The sequence below is a fragment of the Glossina fuscipes genome, unplaced genomic scaffold, assembly GCF_014805625.2.
Source record: "Glossina fuscipes isolate IAEA_lab_2018 unplaced genomic scaffold, Yale_Gfus_2 257, whole genome shotgun sequence".
NCBI lineage: Eukaryota > Metazoa > Arthropoda > Insecta > Diptera > Glossinidae > Glossina > Glossina fuscipes.
The window spans coordinates 699,584-719,768 of NW_023998600.1; the positions used below are offsets into that span (position 1 = coordinate 699,584).

Here is a 20,185-nt window from a genome sequence, read left to right on the forward strand (position 1 = left end):
TCTCTCTCTCTCTCTCTCTCTCTCTCTCTCTCTCTCTCTCTCTCTCTGTCTCTCTCTCTCTCTCTCTATCATTTGAAACCACTTATTAAACAAAACCATTTTGGTAGTTACGGGGTACAGGCTTGATTGAAAGAGACTCGGATATCATGAGTTGTTGCAATCTGGCTGGACGGTTGATCGCACTCTCTCCATTTTAGAAAAAGCATCCACAAGTGATCAACACCTATCGTATGCCATTGCTGCAATGCCACGCTACATCTCTAATGACTCTGTAAAACTTGCAAGTTTTTAGTTGGAAAGTCACCTATCCTGTAGCCAATGCTTTGGTCCCCCCCCCCCCTCTAACTGTCTGACTCTGTTTCTGTCCCTCTCTCTCATTCCCGCTCTATGGCTCTTTGTCCTCTATCTACCTATGTCTTCCTGTCTTATTTTCTTTCTCTCTTTGACTCTCTCTTTCTCACTCCATTTCTGTCTCTTTCTAAGTCTCCCCCAGATGTTCTAAAGGTCAGATATCTCTTTCAAAAACACATTTTTTAACGAGAAACTTCCTTCAGTTCACGTTATATTCATGGTAAATTAGAACAAGTTATTGCAGTTGCGAAAGTAAGTAACTAACGAAATAGTTGAAGGAAAAATGCGCCGTACAATTTTAAGATATCAAAAGTCTTCTATGTGAACACTTCACGTCACTTAACTTTCTTATTTTTTCACTATCTCGACATTGCAAATTAAAATGTATTATTCATAGAACATGAAAAGGAATTTTTCGTGGACATTTATTTAAAAGCAGAAAAACGTTGAAAAGTTGAGAATTGCATTAATAAAATATCAAAAAATATATGTATCTATGAATATACAAAAATGAACTATATAAATTTTAGCAGTGCAAGAAATGCTTGCGCTACAGCTGTGTTAATAAAGATTATAACACTTTTTCGATATATGGGCGTCGCATAAAAAGAATAACCTTATCCAGTTGCTTGCGTAATCATGTGTGTATTTGTATGCCAGGAGTCAGCTTCCCTTTCTTGCATACGTGCGACAAAAGTTTTTAATTTAAAATTTATTGCTTTTAATTTTCTCCTATGAGAAAATTATTTTTAAAAATCCATACACACACACACACACACACTGATAATTTTCAATTCAATATTCAAATATTTTTCCTAATATTGATATAATAATTTATGTGTCAATTTCCTATAAATATAACGTATGCTCAAATTTAATCTATTATATAAAGATAAACCGAAAGTGTCATTTCAAATTTATGTTAATAAATAACGTTGCACAAGTAATTATTAGACTTAAATGGAATTCTGCAGATTTTACTCTAAAGCCTTTGGTAGTTGTGTTAATGAAAATAACCTTAATTTCTCAATCATTTGATAAATTCAAATTTAAATATATTATAGCATATCTTTGGCAGTAAGTTTGTTAACTAAAGCATGCAGCATAGCTTTAGGAAAAAGGCAAATTAAACAAAGTTTAAGGATTTTAATATTTTGTTTTTCACTAATTTTATTTATTTTTTTTTTTTATTTTTTTGTCTTTTCAATTTCTCTATTGACAATTCAAAGAAAAAATTATAATAATAATAAGAATAATGAAAATATCTAAAAAGTTCAGTGATTGAAATTAAAATAATAAAACAACAAAAAAAAGTCCATAAAATAATTATGAAAAGTAATTATCTTTTTAAATATATACATAAAAACATATTGTTATAGTAATTATTACTCAGGGAGAGTATGAACAAGAAAAAAGTTGTTCATTGACTTCATTTACACATGATTTATTGGCTGCTATTCTCTAAGCTCATTGAAACATAACAGCAAAGTTTTACAAAGCACAAGCATAGCCAGAGCACATAGTATGATGACAACATCCAACCAACAGTCTCTTAAAGGGCTATAGAAATAGGGGGAAAAAAATTTATGAAAACGATGGGGAGAGAACGTCTTATTCACTTTAATATCTTGCATTGTAACTTGTTTCAACTAATCTTATTACATCGTGCCAGGCTAGAAGGTCTGTAATACCTTTACCTTGAGAATATTTCAAAATTTTTATGAGAGAGTAAAAAAAAACAAACAGAAAATGTAAACGAATAGGAACTACTCTGACGTTTCTCAAATAGCAAATATTTTCATTGTATCGCTTCCGACTGCTATTTTCCTCCCTTTAATGAAAACGAGTTATATAGTACCGCCTAATATAAACGGCAGCAGAGAATGGAACAATAATTACACTTGGATTGCTAAACGCCTCATTGGCTCAATAGTTTCTTCATTTCATAACCTTTGCAGGGGCAAATTTGCTTAAAGCTCCCTTCGAAGAACTTTATCAATGCAATCAAACTGAGAGAGCTTAATAAGGCGCGTGATGAGGTTAATGACAATATTCTTATCTTTAAGCTTTCATAGTTTTCATAGGATTTCCTGATTGTTTAGTGATATGCTTTTCGTCTTACTTATCTAATTGTCAACAAAGAGTAGCATATAAATTTGTCTACTCAGAAATAATATCTGTTTGTTTTAGTGCTCCACAAGACCATCTTTTGGATCCTTGCCTTTCGTTTAATTTATTAACGGCTTTCCTGATATCCTTTAACATAACCACATTTTCATGATTGCAGGTTTTCTTATGTCTATTCGTAGCGTTACAACGGTAGAAAATCTTACCCGCGATTTACTCTTGCTTATTGTAAAATTAACCTAATGACATTGAATCTTTCCAAATGCAAAAAGATATCATTATGTAGATCATGTCTTGTTTATTATTCACGTAACGCGGTTATGGTCAGAAAAAAGTAAGGAAAAAAGAGGAAAGATAGAAATAGGGACGTAGTAGCCGCAGTCTGGTAGGTGTGTGCCTAATCAATAAGTGTTATGTCTTTATCGACTGAACACTCTGTCTAGCTACAACCAAAGGAATCTCTACCGCACTGAGTTTTGAACCCGCAAACTCGCGACTTGGTAGCCGCGATTCTTACCAACTGTGCTACTCATGCCGCGTTGATTATACTTATACAATTAGTGGTCGTAACATTACAGACGTAGTATCATACGTTGATCATTGCATTTCACTCAATCGAAAAATAAACTTTCATTCAATCGCAAATAAGGCAAAAAGTTCTTTACACTTTATAAAAAGATATTCGAAGAACTTTGATGGCGCTTATAGAACTTATTCTGGAATGTGCATCATATGTTTGGGCTCCAAGTTATTCCTGTGATACGGATGACAACATACAATCAGTGCAAAAATAGTTTCTGCTCTTTGTTTTGCATCGATTACGGCGTTGAAACATATTCCCACGAAAATTGTTAAAAATTTTTGCGATGTACCAGTCCTTAACAAAGCAAGATATATGTTAAGAACATTCTTTATGTTTAAGTTGACTAAACGATCCCCCAAGTTTTACTCAGTCAAGTTCTATTAAGTGCGCCAGGTCACTTTCTTTCCTTCCATTATGTTCTCTCAATACCGCGCAGATTACAAGATTTTTTTTATCGTTCCGCTTGAACGACATCTATACGCCTTCTTCCTTTCTATACGCATTCTTCCTTTCTATACGCCTTCTTCCTTGCCACTTGTTTCATGGAGCAGGTATGTGGTAGCATTTTTTAACTATACATTTGAGTTTGTGACAGCTTCTGTGAGTTGGAGTTGCTTTGTCTTTTGAATTTGCACGCATTCCCTTGTAATTTTAAATATTTACACTGGCTGTATATTATTAGCTAATTATGTTAAATAGATAAACAACTAAATAAGTCGTTTGGAAAAACGATGCTTCCAACTTTGCTAGTTATTATGTAATGAGACCAAAATGATTGCCTGCACCTTTACTTGCTGTACGAAGGTGGCAGACTATAAAAGTTTCTCTGCCGCCAAGCATGGCAACGTAGTTAATATTTCATCAGCCGAAGCATTAAACATGCACCACTAACTTGCATACACATTGAATTGCCAGACAGAATAACCAACCTCACGCTTGATTTCTTCCGTTTCTATCATATCATAAATGCTTCAAATGAATTTTTTTATTCAATATCTCAGCACTTTGCACAATTAAGGAAAACACTGCCTTTTTGAAACTTTTTGACATAACTTCCTCGTAGCTCGTTATTAAATTCTTTTAAAAACGTTATTTGTTGACTCCTAATATACTCTAAAAATATATTATTTGGTTGGTTTATACCTTTGTAAGGGCATGGACGCTCTTTTACATTTTTGAATATGAATAGCGAGATCTTCCATAAAGCAAGATTAAGAAAATTCCAGCCTCTTATCTTTGGCAATTTATTAGTAAGCAGCAGAAACCACCAAATATGTTTACTTACAGAAATACAGCTGCATTCAGTTTACACTTTACTGTGAACGTACGATTTGACCAATTTCGTCCATTTCCAATAACAACCAGCGCGAAAGAGTTTCCAATATTTCCATCAAATTTGAAGCCGATAGAGCCAAGAGAGTTTCAACAATACACACTGCACATTTACACAAGCAAACTGATATATAGACTCAATACGGGACTCATCAATACATATACTTTATAAAGTCTCTGAGGCATCCTTCTGAGTGATGCAGACATTATGACAAAAAAAAAAAGGTAAAAATATTTTTTGTCCTCTTAAAGAAAATCCCAAAAACCAGCTACAAAATTGTTTAACGTCAACCACATAAAAATATCCTAGGCGCTAAAGAATGCCATTATGAAGCTATAATGATAATGTGAAATCTGTTAAAAATTTGTTCATTATATTGCAAAAAATACAAATAATCTTTCAAGTGGTGATTGTTTTATATAGCGACCTCAGCTGAAAGGTGAACTTTTCAACCACATAACAGTATTGATTGCCCCTAAAGGCTTCCGTAAACTTACCTTCATTTGAACGCTAAAAAAAAAAAAAAAATGAAAATTCCACCAGACAGTACTGCCTCTCTGCCAACACGTTAAGAAAAGAAAGAATAACAAGAATAACAAGCTTTAACAGATAGATTTAAAAAAAAAAAAAGTTAAGAATAAGCCTTTGCTCTTGTGAGATACTTAAGATTTCTTCTGGAGTAAGGAGATTAAAGATTAGATCTCTTATTTATTTATTTTTTTTTTTTGCTTGTCTAGAAGTAAATTACTATTCTTGAGATACCGTATGCAACAGTTGTTCATAACTTGTTGCTTTCATGTGATTGCGTTTTACATTATTTTTATCATATAAATAATAAGTTTTCTTAACATCCGGATCACATATATCATGTGTCTAATAAAATTGAAATAACTTTTCTTTCCACTTGATTTTTACACTATTGTTTAGTTTGTCTGTTATATCTAATTCACTTTTAATATCACTTAAATTTATTATACCGTTATAATGCAAAAACAGAAAGGATATGTGCAAATGTGCGTGTATATGTTTACGTCTTCTATTACCCGCTAGTGCTTACCAACATAACATAATTTGCATAAAAATGCATTAAAGCACGCACAACACTAATATCCTTAAGGGAAAATGAGTGGGAGAAGCGTAAGAAAAAAAAGAAATATGCTTTTAACAGTTTCAATAACCTAAGACTTGTAAATATATATATATATATATATATAAGTGTGTATGTAGCCATATAGATAGATATAGATATTGTTATGCAAATGCCACCTGCGTCTAGTAGTAGCAGTAAAAACATGAAACACATCAAAAATATTATAATAATGCTATTCTAACTATATATTTTGTTTTTGTTTATTTTCCGCCCCCAGCATGTCTGCTTTATTTATTTATTTTTCTTTTGTTTTTTTTTTTTGTTTTTTTTTTGTTTTTTTAGTAGTTTGAGGGAGCTGATGTGTCAGTGTTAAAATGTTTCAATTTAGATAAAGACAGATTTAAACGAGCATTAAAATAGGGTGTCATCCGTTTCAACCCTCATTGCAATCAATTGTTGCGTTTATAACTAAAAATATCCACAGTATTGTGTTATACAATACTTAACATCACTTTCCGCGCATTAAGAAAGCTTAAGAAAAATAATTGAAGGGAGCTTAAAACTTGTAGAGAACCATACGCGCTTAGGGTTATTATTAATCCTATATTTATAACAAGCTACTTAAACAGTCCATGGAGCGGAAATGATTTCTTTATGTGTCGTGCATATTATGTAAATAAATTTAGAAAGTACAGTTTTAAATGCTGCCGCGCTAGGTAACTTAAAGTCATCTGCTTGCCTGTATTGAAAATTTTACCGCACGTGAGATTTGAATCGGCGGTCATTGGATTGCTCATCGCGATCTTTTGCCTACTCGGCCACTTATGCGGATGAGGCGGGAATATATAATATAAAATGTAAAAAGAAAATTTGAAAATGAAATGTGAAATACTTAATATATTTAAGTTTAAAGAAGATCAAGGCTGCATCGTGGTTTAGGGTTAAATATTTTTTCATTGAAATTTAAAGAGTAATTTTTTTTTTTTTTTTTGCTTTATTCAATTGGAAGGCAATCATTAAACTGAATTTACTTCGCGCCACACAGAGATGACACCATGCTATTGTTGTCTAATTGTTGATCTCTTGGCGTGCCTCGCAGCTTAACCATGCCCTTGTGATTTACATCTTTAGTCTTAAAATTGTTTTCGCAAACCTGTCGTATATCGGTCAGCAAGTTAAACACGAATCTCTTGATCAAAGTTAGCACATACGCTGAACTTATTTCTCAATATTATTATTATTATACCCATCACGGAGGGATGAGAAGTATATTCATTTTGTCAAAACGCCCAGAGGAAAGCATCAGCGACCCCACAAAGCAAACACATTCTTCAAATTCTAAATGGATTTAAGCATGTCCGTCCGTCCGTCTGTCTGATTATCCGTTTTTACGTTCTTGTAATGTCTGTCGTAAACATTCTTTTGGCCACAAAAACGAGGCTATCGACTTCAAATTTGACAGAAACTTTGGAAGTTCTTGCACGCAAGTTAATATTGAAAATGGGCTAAATCGGTTAAAGGACACGCCCACAGCACAATATAAACTGGATACAGCTCTGCTTTTCAAAGGAAATAAAAAATTGGTATACTGCTCATTGCTCATTGCTCATAAACTAGAGCAAATAAATATACAAAAATTTGAAGGCGTATTGTATGAGCGACATGGTAGCATTTGTGTACAAAAACGGAAAAAATTGACAACACCTACTCGATATTATAGTATATCAAAATTTAATTGTTTTTCCAATGCGTTTATAACGCACAGGAGTAAGCTTCAAGAACCTTATAAAGTATATCAATTCTTGGCCAGTTTCAAATCTGGAGTGCACCTAAACATGTCCGCTTGTTCGTCTGTCCACCTGTCTGTTTGCCCAACTTTATCGTACTTGTGGTAAACATTCTCCCGTTATTGAAAACGAAGACACCGCCTACAAATTTGCAAAAGAATTTGAAATTGGACTTAACTTTCAAAGGACACGCCTACAATGCCCACATGCTTACACGGCAACAACTTTTATTTTGAAAATAGAAGAAATCAGCTGCGCCCAATCCATGTTATAGAGTACGAGAACTTTATCCTTTTACTTCTTTCGTCTTTTTATGGCGCAACCGGCGACGGGCATAAAAGATTCGAGCCCAACAGAATTTAATTTGCTTACTTGTTTTTCTTTTTTTGTCTTTTTATAAAATTCGCAATTTTTGCTTGGCTAAGAGAAGCATATGACTTGCGACGCATAAAGAGACCATGTATGGATTCGAAATTGAAAAGGCATTTGCTTTACATACAAAGCAACTCTGATTTCTTACATCTTTAATTGATAATACATTTTTTTTTTTTAAATAACGTTATAGTAGCTATGTTCATTACTTCCAACGACTGGATTTGCATGCTTTACAGATAGTGCTTTTATACGTCCTCTCCTCCGGAAAGCCAAATTGCAAGAAATTTTTTCCCGTTTTGCCAATTATGTTTTTAGGGACTCTTATGACTGATTTGTTTAGTCCTAAGGTTACTCGAAATGGCATCACCACATATAGAATTGATTGTATAGGAGAACTTATATAAGGATAGAAAAACAATTCCACTCAATTTCACCTGCTTTGCATTAATAATTGTTTCTTTTCGCACAATTAAACATATCTTCTTCTAATTACGCTTCTTGCTCAGAATGCCGAAACGAAACTGAATCTTAAGCTATGCTCATGTGAACAAAGAATTTTGAAAAATTACTTTATTATCCACATACTGTTATCAATTGTCTAAATTCCAATTCCACTTAATTCCACTTAAAAAACCTTAGTGCGTGTGTTTCCGAACGTACTTTTGTGTGCCTTGATAACCATAGACAATAAATCAAGGATGGAAGAATGAACTTGACATAATTTTTGACGGTTAAGTTATATATTTTTTTGTCATTTCAATGTGGTGGCTGATAAAGTTCAGTGTGTTACTAATTGAAAAAAAAATTACTTCTCTTCTCTTGTTATGTAAGCCGTCAACGATTGGTGCTGCATTTGAAAATTTTATTATATATATGGCCGATTTTTGATGAATACTATGTATGTGTAAATGTCTACATTAAGCCTTTGTCACATAAGTAATGTTACGAAAATACCGCATCATCAAGATTTGAGTTTTCATGAAAACTGGTCAATTTTGGAGGAAATCCAATTCCAAAGAAGAAGAGAAAGCCAAATACATATTCATAACGTTTTACCTGTCGCACGCAGCTGGCTCTATAGGACGAGAAGCCTACGGGGAACAGGTAGCAGATTAAGAAAATGTTCATATGTCAAGCTAGAAAGACAGAATTTGTGGCAAGGGTTTAACGTGGGTTCCTGCCTGTAAGGCTTAACCCCACGGTGGCCCAAACCACTTTTTAAGCGTACTACGCCCCCTGGCGAGTTAGACAATCCCCACAGAGTAGGGGCCTAAACAGCACCAGAGTCCAGATCAGTTTATTGTGTATGGAACAATAAACCCCACTCCGGTGAGTGGCGAGGCCTAGCTGCACTCATTGTTCCATTTTAGCTAGGAACTCGCCAACCACAACCACCACGAGTACTCCCCGAAGGGCCGCACCCAGTAGTCAGGACTCACCAATTGATCAACTGACTGCTTCCGCCATAAGGCTTCCACTGTGCTTGTTGATCAATTACCACCTTTACCCGCAGGCATTCATGACATGTGTTCAAAAGTAAAAATAGGTAAAAGGGGAGAACTTATTCGTCATACCCCTTTTCCATTCTTGCATGTATTAATTAATTTACCAGACATTTTCTTTCATTCGGCCAAAGGGAAAGCCGTCCATCAATTCCTTTTTGCATGTATTAATTCATTTACCAGACATTTTCTTTTATTCGGCCAGAGGGAAAGCCGTCCGTCAATTCCTTTAGCATAAATAGTGTAATTAATTTATTTATTTGTTACGACTTAAGAACAAGTCCATCATATACCCGCAGGCATACGTGGCTTAGTGAGCGAGCTTCCTGACCCCCGTGGCTCCCAGTTTATTTTGCAAAGCCTTATGGCACACTTTGGGCGTTTGTTAAAAACAACCGTACTTGCTTCGGATCCTCCATACTTTCCTGGTAGCTAACACCAATGAACTACTTTTCTTCAAGATATATAGGTCTCGGGTATTGCACTGAACATGGTAGACTAGTCTAATGCACTCTACCATGCACTCGCTAGATTACTACCTTCATTGTACTTAAACCATTCAGTGTATTTCCTTGGTAGTAACTAGCTATAGAGTAAGAGCTCTTCTTCCAGCCAACCCCTCCACCATCTATCAGAAACTCGTCGCCGAGTTAGCAGCCCAAAACCTTAAACTCTTCTTAGCCGGCCGAAGCCGTTGCCCGGGGATCACCGCTGGGAGGTGAGAGTTTCGGCACATCTATACTTCTTATCAAAGCATAGTTCATCTCCCCAAGCTAGAAAGACACTAGTCTTTTACATTAGCTTCAACGGTTTGAACCAGCCGAAACTGGCTACAGATAGCCGGTCCAAAAATAGCGAAAATTTATAGAGCCGCTACGAGAGGAGTTGACCTTGTGGATAACTTTTTGAGTAGATACAGGATCGGAATCAAAAATCACAAATGATAAATCAAATTATTTTATCACATGATTGATACGGCAGTGAACACTTCAAGGGTGCTGTATAAAAAAAGCAACCCAAAGCTTAGATTAGATAATTATAGATCAGAACTTGCAGAGACGTTGTGCTCTTATAAAAAGCAAGATGGTAATAAAAGAGGAAGATCTAGTAGATCTAGAAAGGGAGGTGGAAGCTAAAAGCACCGAGTACCCACGAAGCCAGTGCCATCTAAAAAGACACGGACTGATGGTAGATAGATGCAAGCTGCCAAGTTGCAAATCATCCTTACAGACTAAATGCGTCAAACGCAAAAAATCACAACAAAAATCGCAATTTCTTTTCTTGTATTTCATTCATAAAGAATATGAAAATAAACGTAATAAACGCATATTGTTGCCAAAAGTCTACATACCAGTTTCTTCAAAATAGTTACTCAATATTAGTAACTGAACCTTTTAAATTATTTTTTACACAACCTGTGACCTAACAGAAAGGATTTTTTTTAAATTCAAAATAAAAAATCATGCATTTAAGGGTTAAAACGTTGCAACTAAACGAATTAACTCAACTAACTAAAATTTTGTAGTAAAACCATAGAGTTAGTGAACCTATGATTTCACTTAGGACCGACATCGACGAGAATAATCAATACCGTAATGGTATGATAGGTAGTAAATTGTCATGTTCCCATCGTTAACTGTGTTTTGTTTAAATGAAATGGGATTAAGGATCTGAGAAGTAAGTTTTAACACAGCTCAAGTTGTAGTTGAAAAGAATTTACACGTTATAAATCTTCCATTATGAACATATTTTGTAGGCGTCAGACATACAAAAATGTAAAGAACAAGATAAATTTCCTAGAATGCAGCCAACAGTGACGTAACCGTAACTATTCGCTTATGAGCTTTATTTTCATGGGAACATACTTTTTTATCTTTACTCTCTCTATCCGCCTGAGTAGCCAAAGGCAAGGAATCTCAACTAGCAAGTCAATGGTCGTTGGTTCGAAACTCAAGTGCGGTAGAGTTTTTAATAAAAGCCGATAGCCTTAGATGCTAGTGCTTTTAAGAGTTTAGTCTTAGAATTGATTTCTCTGGCGAAATTAACAATAATAATAATAATAATAATATCTTTACTCTATCCTTACCTAATTTTAATTCATTACTCTTTGAGACATGTATTCTAAAAAGATTGCTCTGTTGCTTTCTCTCTCATTCGCAAGAATAATGGAATATTTTTATTTTACGTTGTGTTTTTCATTTCATAAATTGACGAAATTTACATTTTTATAATGTCTACGATTAAATTGCAATTTTTTCCTAACAAAAATTTTCCTTTTCGATTCACGCGGCTTTATAAACAACCTACCTTTCACATAAAGCAAGGAATAGATGTAAATGCTTTACCTTCTCTTTAAAAAAAAGAAAAAACTGTAACATACTTTCTGCTTAATTTCAAGTTACGTCATATTGTTTAAGGAGGCACAAAGTAAATTGTCTTTTGTTAAAAAAAAAAAACTACATATAATATAGTTTTCTTCCTAATGCTTCCAACACTGAGAGTAAATGTAAATAATTAAAATCTTTTCTTTTCTGTTTATTTTGCTTAGTTATAAACTAAGTGATAAATTCACCATTTATATCACCATTATAAAACTTATGCACACTGCCTTTATCTGCTTTGTGCGCTCCATAGAGAAAGAGAAAGACTCGCCCTTATGAAAGTAAAGACATGACATAGTATAATATTTCATGTATTATATATTTATGCATATATATATATATATATATACATATATGTTCACGCAAATATGTCATGCTTTTACAGATATGAACCCGTATGCCTTCAGTCCTATTGGAATATAAATATTTCATTTTTATACTCCCCTACTTGAGGTTACACAAAGTGCGTCTACTCTAGAGTAGTAAACCAAATCATCAATAATTTTTTTAGAGTTGCTATGTGGAACAGAGCTCTTACTCTCTATACAGCTGTCTGCTGTTGACAATATACCTTTCATTTTCATATAGTCCAACAAGAATAAATATGTATTATAAAACGTATCCTATAAAAGCTAGCCCTATACAGAAATGTCTGTTCTCTGTTCTCATCCAGCAACGCTAGATTCTGGACGGTGTTGCTCAGTGTGTTTACAGCACTCATTTTTCCATTTTAATAATGACAATGTCTTGGACTTTGAAGGATTATCTAAAAATTCTCTATAAAGATATATTTTTCCTGTCGGTCAACTGTTACGTCCAGTATATTAATATGAAGGTCTTTGCAAAACTGCATATAGTTGTATGTTAATGTAGCTTAATGTGGAAGGCATTAAAGATTCGTTCTAAATATAAATTTTCTTTACCTTCTTTTTGCTTCTTTTTTGTCGGATTTTGCATAGAAATTGTATATAAGTCATATTTGCCAGTAATGTGTACTTATTATATTTTATATCTTTGTAATTTTTTTCCCGGCTGCTTTAGTCAGTTTGTTTAATAGAAAAAATTTGCATACGTAACGCTTAAAAGAGAAAGATGAAATTTTTATTCATTCAGTTACACGTGAAAAATGGAATAAAATATCAAATATATATATAGATATATATATGTATATATATAAATATATATGTGTGTATAATACGAAAAAAAGGAAATTTAAACTACTTCTGCTAAATTCTAAATATATATATATATTGTAATATTTACTTTAGCAGCAGATTCGCTTTGTAAGGGGCTTCTTCGTGTTCTTTCGTTTCTTCTTTTAACAGTTTCTTCTGTCTGTCAACTCCTTCTATGTAATCAAGTAACCGTGCAGCTTTTAAAAGAGTACGGAAATTACAGAAAATTTTTTATTTTCGGTCTCGACCACTTCACCTGCATTTGTCACTCGTCCATTATCGTTGTAATTGTCCTCATAAGCAAAGTTATTGAACGACATATGCAAAGATTCATATCGAGGCATTCACATCGCTATCGTCTTGTGCCAATGACAAGTAAGCGATTGTATGCAGGAATTTGGTGATGATTATCCCTGTACTTTCTGATTAAAGGCTGTTTTCTGGAATTGAGTTTTGGACTTTTGGCGCATATTCGAGAGAGAGTGGCAGAAATGATTGCATTCATTCATGCTATAGTTTCAACGAAGCATCAACGAACGACAAAAAATGGAATCGTAATTCCTTGAAAGGCTTGTGACGGACAGGCAGCTGTTACAAAATTGCTATAACCTAAGAAATGTTAAAACAAAGTTACGCGTTCTGGGTTTTGTTTATTATAAGGCACATCTTTTTTAGTGCAGGGAAAAGCATGTACGCAAGTTTAAATTGTATATACATTTATACACATTTTTATATACATGTACATATATTATTTATTCTATTATATGCTGTTGACTTTGAGAAAACGTCATCGCAATGAATCGCACTACGGCAAATAGGATTGTTTACGTTTGCATTTGTGGCTTTTTAATAAAAGTGATAAAATAAATGTATGCAAAATTTTCAGAAAATCGGTACAACAAATAATAGAATTACGGCGCTGGGAAATAAATTCACCTTCAAAGGTTAAGATTATTTTGATTTTATTAAAAAGTTTGCAACAGCCGTAAGAAATCTTCGGAGCACCTACAAAGTGTATGTATATGTTTTTGATCAAAATGAAATTCTAAATCGTTGTAAGCATGACTGTGTAGGTAACTTTTCGTCCATCTGTCCATCTGTATGCCTGTCTGGCTGTGTGAACGCGTGTGGTAGACGTTTTCCCAATTACAAAATTTAAGATTAAGATTGTATTGGAACTACACTAAACCCGTTAAAGCACTGCGAACAATTTTGTGTTCAAAACCACTCACTATTTCTTCTAAACTATAGCAGATAAAACGATAAAAATTTTCACGTATATCTAAAGAAAAGATTGCCTACACCCACATAACGCATAGTCTAGTACAAAATTTTCATTTTTTTTGCAAAACTTTGGCAGCACCCAAAGGAAAACTTTATAGACACGACCGAAATTCGGCCAGAGACGAACAGAATTTCATTACTGGTTGAGAGATTTATTCCACGTGCGTACATATATGTATATATATATTTTATATGTTTTATATATATACATATGTATGCTCAACAATTGTACGTTTTCAATATGCAATTTAGACATTCACATTTCGACATAGGCAAGAATGTCATGCTGATCGGTGACCTGTACTCATCTGGGAAACATTGGGTTTAGCAATCAAAACGATAGCAACATTCATATCCTTTATGGAAATATGAAATGGCGATGAGAGGCACCTAAATTTTTGTTTTTTCCTAATAATCGCCGCAAAAAGCATATGTATAGAAATGTACCTACATATTAAATGCCGACCAGCGTTCGTTCTTATCTCAACGGAACTCTGCGCTTCGCACTCCTTTTCTTCAATTTCTAACGTCTATAAATATTGTTATAAATTTGTAGACAGGTATGCCAAGTTAAGATGAAGTGAAACGCGTAGCTAAGGCAGCAAAAATCGATGACTTCATTGAAGATATTATATATATAATAATTTGACAATATCATATATATATAATAACTTGGGATATCATAGGATTGAAATCAGTTCAATTGAACTAAGCTGAATGAAATTTAATTTAAATCACTTGTGTCTTGCATATTTCAATTGCGCCACCTTTTTCAAAGTCTCACACAAACGCGCCTACATCTGATAAAGTCGCGATTGTTTTTATTTTTAATCGATTTTACCTTTCGTTTGCCCTTTAGACAAAAAAAGTCCCAAACTATTTTGGGTACTATTTTGGTTGTTATATCGTTACTTGATTATAATTTTTTAATTCACTTCAAGCAAAACCGATAGAAAGATACAAAAGGAAATTTTAGTAAGCACTTTCTTATTTAAGCCCAGAGGAAGAAGAGGTTTCTGTCATTGTTCCAAACTTGCAAAACTTAAAAGTAAAAGTAGCAAAGCTTACCGAATGTTCAAACGCTTGGATCGAAGGCGTCGGGATCAGGTGTGTTATCATTATATATAGAGCACTGTCATGATAAAAATGTCGCATAGTCCGACTTGAATGGGTAATGAATAATTATAGCAAATACAGTACAATAGTATTCTTCGTCTAACTTCTTGTTAAATAAAAATACATATTGCTCTCTCCCTCTCGCTTTCTCTCTCTCTCTCTCTCTCTCTCTCTCTCTCTCTCTCTTTCTGTCTCTCTCTCTCTATATCCATGGCTTACAGAAAAGTTTGTTTTAATAATATTCTCAATTAAAATGAAAATCAAAATTTAAAATCCTTCAAGGGAAGCATACAGGAAACGTACATGTATAAGTCGCTCTTATCTCATTAGAAAACTTTAAGTTTCCAATAAATTTATGTTGTTAGTAGTAATTAATTTACCTGAACATTACTTCCAGGTATATTTTGCATAAATATTTAACGTTAAGACATCAAGGATGCCTCAGTATAGAAAAACTAAGAAAGCAATATAAATAATGGCAAAATAACTTCCGTTTCCGTTGCAGACAACACCAATAGCAGCAGCAATAAAGAAAGGAATTAAATTGGCGTAGACGATAAAAAATGTAATTAGAAGAGAAAATAATAAAAGAAATTCAATATTATAAATAAAAACATTGGAGCGTATCATAAATACCTAGCACTCTAAACAGACGCATGAAAAATGCCTAATATCCAAAGGCTTTTTTTGAGTTTTTTGAGCCATATCATTAAGTCTCATATATATATGTATATATATATTGTTTTTAATTTCTTTAAAGTTTTGACAAGCCCAAGAATTGAAGAAAAGACAGTAAGGTAACAAGCTAATTTAGAATAGGATTTATTGGCCTTATGGGTTGGGTGTAAGAAATCCCAGAATAGTGTGATACGAAATAAAAGAGCAATCATTCTATTCCGAATATGAGTGTACATTTCTAGGGCTTCCAATCATATGTGCAACGAACTACTGAGAAGGGCCCATGACAAGCAGATGCATAGTGCTACTTGAGTTAAATGTCGACTTTAGCGTAAAATGTACACAACAGTAATACAGTGTCCAGTGTACACTGACAGCTATAGATATATTCTTTAACCTAATCACTCAGATATTTTTTATGATGATTATTTCAAGTTGCTCTTATCTTAGTACTTTGTTTTCGGACCACATACTCATTGGATATTCAGTGGTATGGTCAGAGAGAAAGGAGAACTGAGAGACGGATAGTGTGTGAAAGCCGGCTGCAGTACTGGTGTATTAGTGTTACGACTCTTCCAATCAAATAATCATTATAGATGTGGTCTCGCATTAATCGGAATTAAAATACAGTCTGCCGCGCTGGTATTTAAAACCAGATATGTTGACTTGGCAATCGCTCTTTTTGTTTACCCGCCTATGCTGTAGCCCTCCAAACAAGATATCACATGTGCACAGTACCTGTCATTAAATATATTAATGGATCGAATTGTGAGAAAGATAGGAAATAATTATATAAATCTAAAACCGGCGTAAAGAGTCGCTGGTCAATAATTTGGTTCCATTTTAAGGTTGAGATATTTTTTCAAACTATTTGAAGCCCGATTTGTTGTGTTCGATTCACAATGGCAGCCAATCATTTGGTAACTAATTTTCAGATCTGTGGCGAACCCTAATAAATTCATGTCTAGTCTAGTCCTTGGCGGCTAGCTATACTTCTCCAAAATCGATTGGGATTTGTCAATTCCTCTCGCCTTTAGCTTATCGAACACCAGCTTGAACTTGAGCACCCGCTTTGTTCATATTTATATTCAAAATTTACCTGCTTGTTGTTTTATTAACACTTTTTCCCGTCCGAAGACGTTGCGCGCGCATTTGTTATTCACATGCTTGGTATTTATTCCTTACAAACGGAATGACAAAGCGAGCGCATGCCCGTTTGTTCATAATTAGCAGAAAGAAAATAAATATCCGGAGGCAAAGAAGAAGTAGAAGAAGGGAGAAACGGACGCTTGAATGTACAAATAGATGATCAACACGGTCGACCAAAGACAAAGATTCAGACGCGTGGACGAATGTACGGACGAAAGACTTTATTAAGTCTATCTACATCGTTGAAATACGTGCGTAACACAGCATAGACACATAAGTATTTACACGTATAAATGTCAACAAAATCCAGGATGTCGCAAACGAAATAACAAAACTAGTATATGCTACTGGTAGATAAATATGAAGAAAAGTGCAACATCTTTTTTTAGTTAAGATAATAAACACGAACTATAAAGAAATGATTAAATTAAAAAACTTCCTCCACTTGTTATTTAAACTTTTCCTTATGCCTTCGCTTCTTTATGAACAAGAAGAAGAAGGAGATGAAGAAGAAGAAGAAAAATAAGGAGAGGTAGTAAAAGAAAAGGGTCTGAAAAGCAAAAGTAAAAACTATCATTAGAGGGAAATAAAATGCAAATATATTTTAAAGAATCGGTTTCATATTGGGCTCTTTATTGCATAACGTTCTCGTAGCTGTTGTTGTTGCTATTTTATAATAGCGTTTATATAATAATGTCTTATGTCTCGTTCGGCTCATTTAAAATTAAAAGAAACATGAATTTAAAGTTTTACTACATTAATAGATAGATAATCATAATAATAATGTAATATATAATTCATAATAATTGATTGATTATTTTTTGATAAACTTTATAAGTATTGTAAGTATAATTAATAGTCATATTGAGAGAGAAAAAAAAAAAAACAATTAAATAAATATTTGCGATATATATGTGTTAAGAGATTAGATAACATGCGAGAGTATGTCAGTTTATAAGTTTAGAATATATGTTGTAGATATGTGTAGGGAGGAGGTAACAAATCCAACCTCCTACAATCTTAATTTCATTTCTTCTAATATGCGATAAATTTTCACAAATTTCTTATCCATAGTTTCCATCATCGTTTTGATATCGTTGCGTACTATTGACAATTCTAAGGCGGCATCGGTTAATGTGCCGCTTTCACAATGCCTTGAGCTTTTCGTATTTTCATACCAACAAGCCACTCCGTCAATATAGTCATCAACTAATTCGGGTTCAACGATATCCTCCATGAATGATATGTCGCGTCGTTTTACAAATGAATTCAATAACAATTGCAAAAAATCGCAATTCCAATTATTTTGCTGAAAGTAAAAATACTGCAAACTTTTCAAACTATCGAAGATAATAAATTTCAAATTGTATAATGAATTCGAAGAAATATCCAATAGTTTTAGGTGATTTTGTTTTTTGAAAACTCCTTCAGGTAGATCATGCATATTGGTGGCACTTAAATTTAAACGCAACAAGCCGGTATAACGTCTTAAAGGATTGCCTTGTAAATTGCCCAAAGGATTATGCGATAAATCGAGGCTGGTCACATTGCTGGCGTTCGGCATATGAGGTATTTCTCTTAAGGAATTGTTGCGCAATTCCAATTCCTTAACTATACCGTATACGGTCAGCTTACGTAAATCGCAATTATTGGCGACTATTGATTCCAAAATGGGAAAATTTAAAGTCAACTCCTGTAGTATTAAGCCAGACAGATCCAATAAAGTTAAACGTGGTTGCATTTTAAATAATTCGGATTCGAAAACCTTAAAACGATTCCGGGCCAAATTGACTCGTGTTAGATTTAAATTTTTATCGAATATGCCGCGTGGAAATAATTCAAAACGATTGCCGGCCAAATTTAAATCTAATAATTTACGCATTGTCGCAAAGACACCTAACGGCAACAATTCCAACTGATTATCGGCCAAATTGAGTTCCTTTAACTCTTTAAGCGCATGAAAGCTGGAATTATGCAAACTTTTAATGAAATTATTGTTCAACGTTAATGCGTTAAGGTTATCAGCTCCCAGAAAGATATTCTTCGGTATATCCTTTAGAAGATTATAACCTAAAAACAGGCTCATCAAATTACTTGCACCATCAAATTGTGGTCTTTCGAATGTCTCAACCGAGCAATTTTCCAAACGCAATACTTGCAAATCGGGAAAGGTATCAAACATTAGATGCGGTATCTTCGCTATCGAAGAATTGACAAAAGTCAGCATAATTTGCTTGGCAATCGGAGCCTGAGACATGATGACATAATCATTGCGACCGATATGTATACCCGAACAAATTCCATTCTGACAATGATCTTGCATCCATACGCGTCTTAATTGAGCCAATTGAACCTTAGGAACATTTCTCATCATCATCATTATCACCGTCATTAATAAAAACTTTAAAACGATTTGCATTTTATTATTAATTTTCTACTTTTAATCTTTAAATTTAATTTAATTTTTTTTTTTTTTTTTTGTATTTCTCTAATTAAATAATTTTTATTAAAATATTTCACTAAAAAAAAAAACACTATTACGGGTTTATTAAAAGTTATGATTAGTTGGTTGCCTTTGCAAAAGGCGAACCGCGTCAGCGACGCGTTCACTATGATCTCACTATATCTACTGATATTTGATTTAGTATGTTTTCCTTAACATACCACAGAGAAGCAAAATTTATGAATTCTTTTCGTTTTTCCCAAAACCCGTTACGAGGGCTTTAATAATAACCTCTATACGCGCACACAACTGTACATGGGCAAATTTATTATTGTAATCAAAACGCGCTAAGCAATACAAATAGTAACATGTAATCTCATTATTGTTATTATTATCATCATCATCATCATCATCATCATCATTATGATCATCATCACCAACCCAGTGGTGGCTATTGTCCACTTTAGTAATTCTAAATTATACAAATGCTTAACTTAGGCAAGTTAGATTAAAATATTGGGGTATGTAAAATCTGTAATCACCCTGCAGTTACATATAGATACGACGACATGGCAGATAAACGGAATGAATATTTAGAAGAAATTAATAAACATTACCTTACTATATTCTTCCTCTCTAAGATTGTTGTTGTTGGTAAAAAATGGCAAGATGATTACATTGAAAAAGTGTAGAACCCATACTCTATTTTACAAAGAAAAACGATTGGAGAGCAGAAACATGCGTAAAATGGCAGAAAGGTCGCGTAGAACTAGGAGATCAAAAGCAGACTGCAAAACAGGTGATAAGAAAA

General features: G+C 33.7%; 2 protein-coding genes across 3 annotated transcripts in view; one reads left to right on the forward strand and one right to left on the reverse strand.

Moving 5' to 3' along the window:
- The window catches only part of LOC119642809 (furin-like protease 1), a 483,953-nt gene that overhangs the window by 350,072 nt on the left and 113,696 nt on the right, over positions 1-20,185 (forward strand). The gene's annotated exons all lie outside the window — the stretch shown is intronic.
- On the reverse strand, positions 17,939-19,370 carry LOC119642810 (carboxypeptidase N subunit 2). The gene has a single exon (XM_038042090.1). It carries the CDS (start codon positions 19,348-19,350, stop codon positions 17,944-17,946), a length of 1,407 nt encoding a protein of 468 aa, XP_037898018.1. The 5' UTR covers positions 19,351-19,370; the 3' UTR covers positions 17,939-17,943.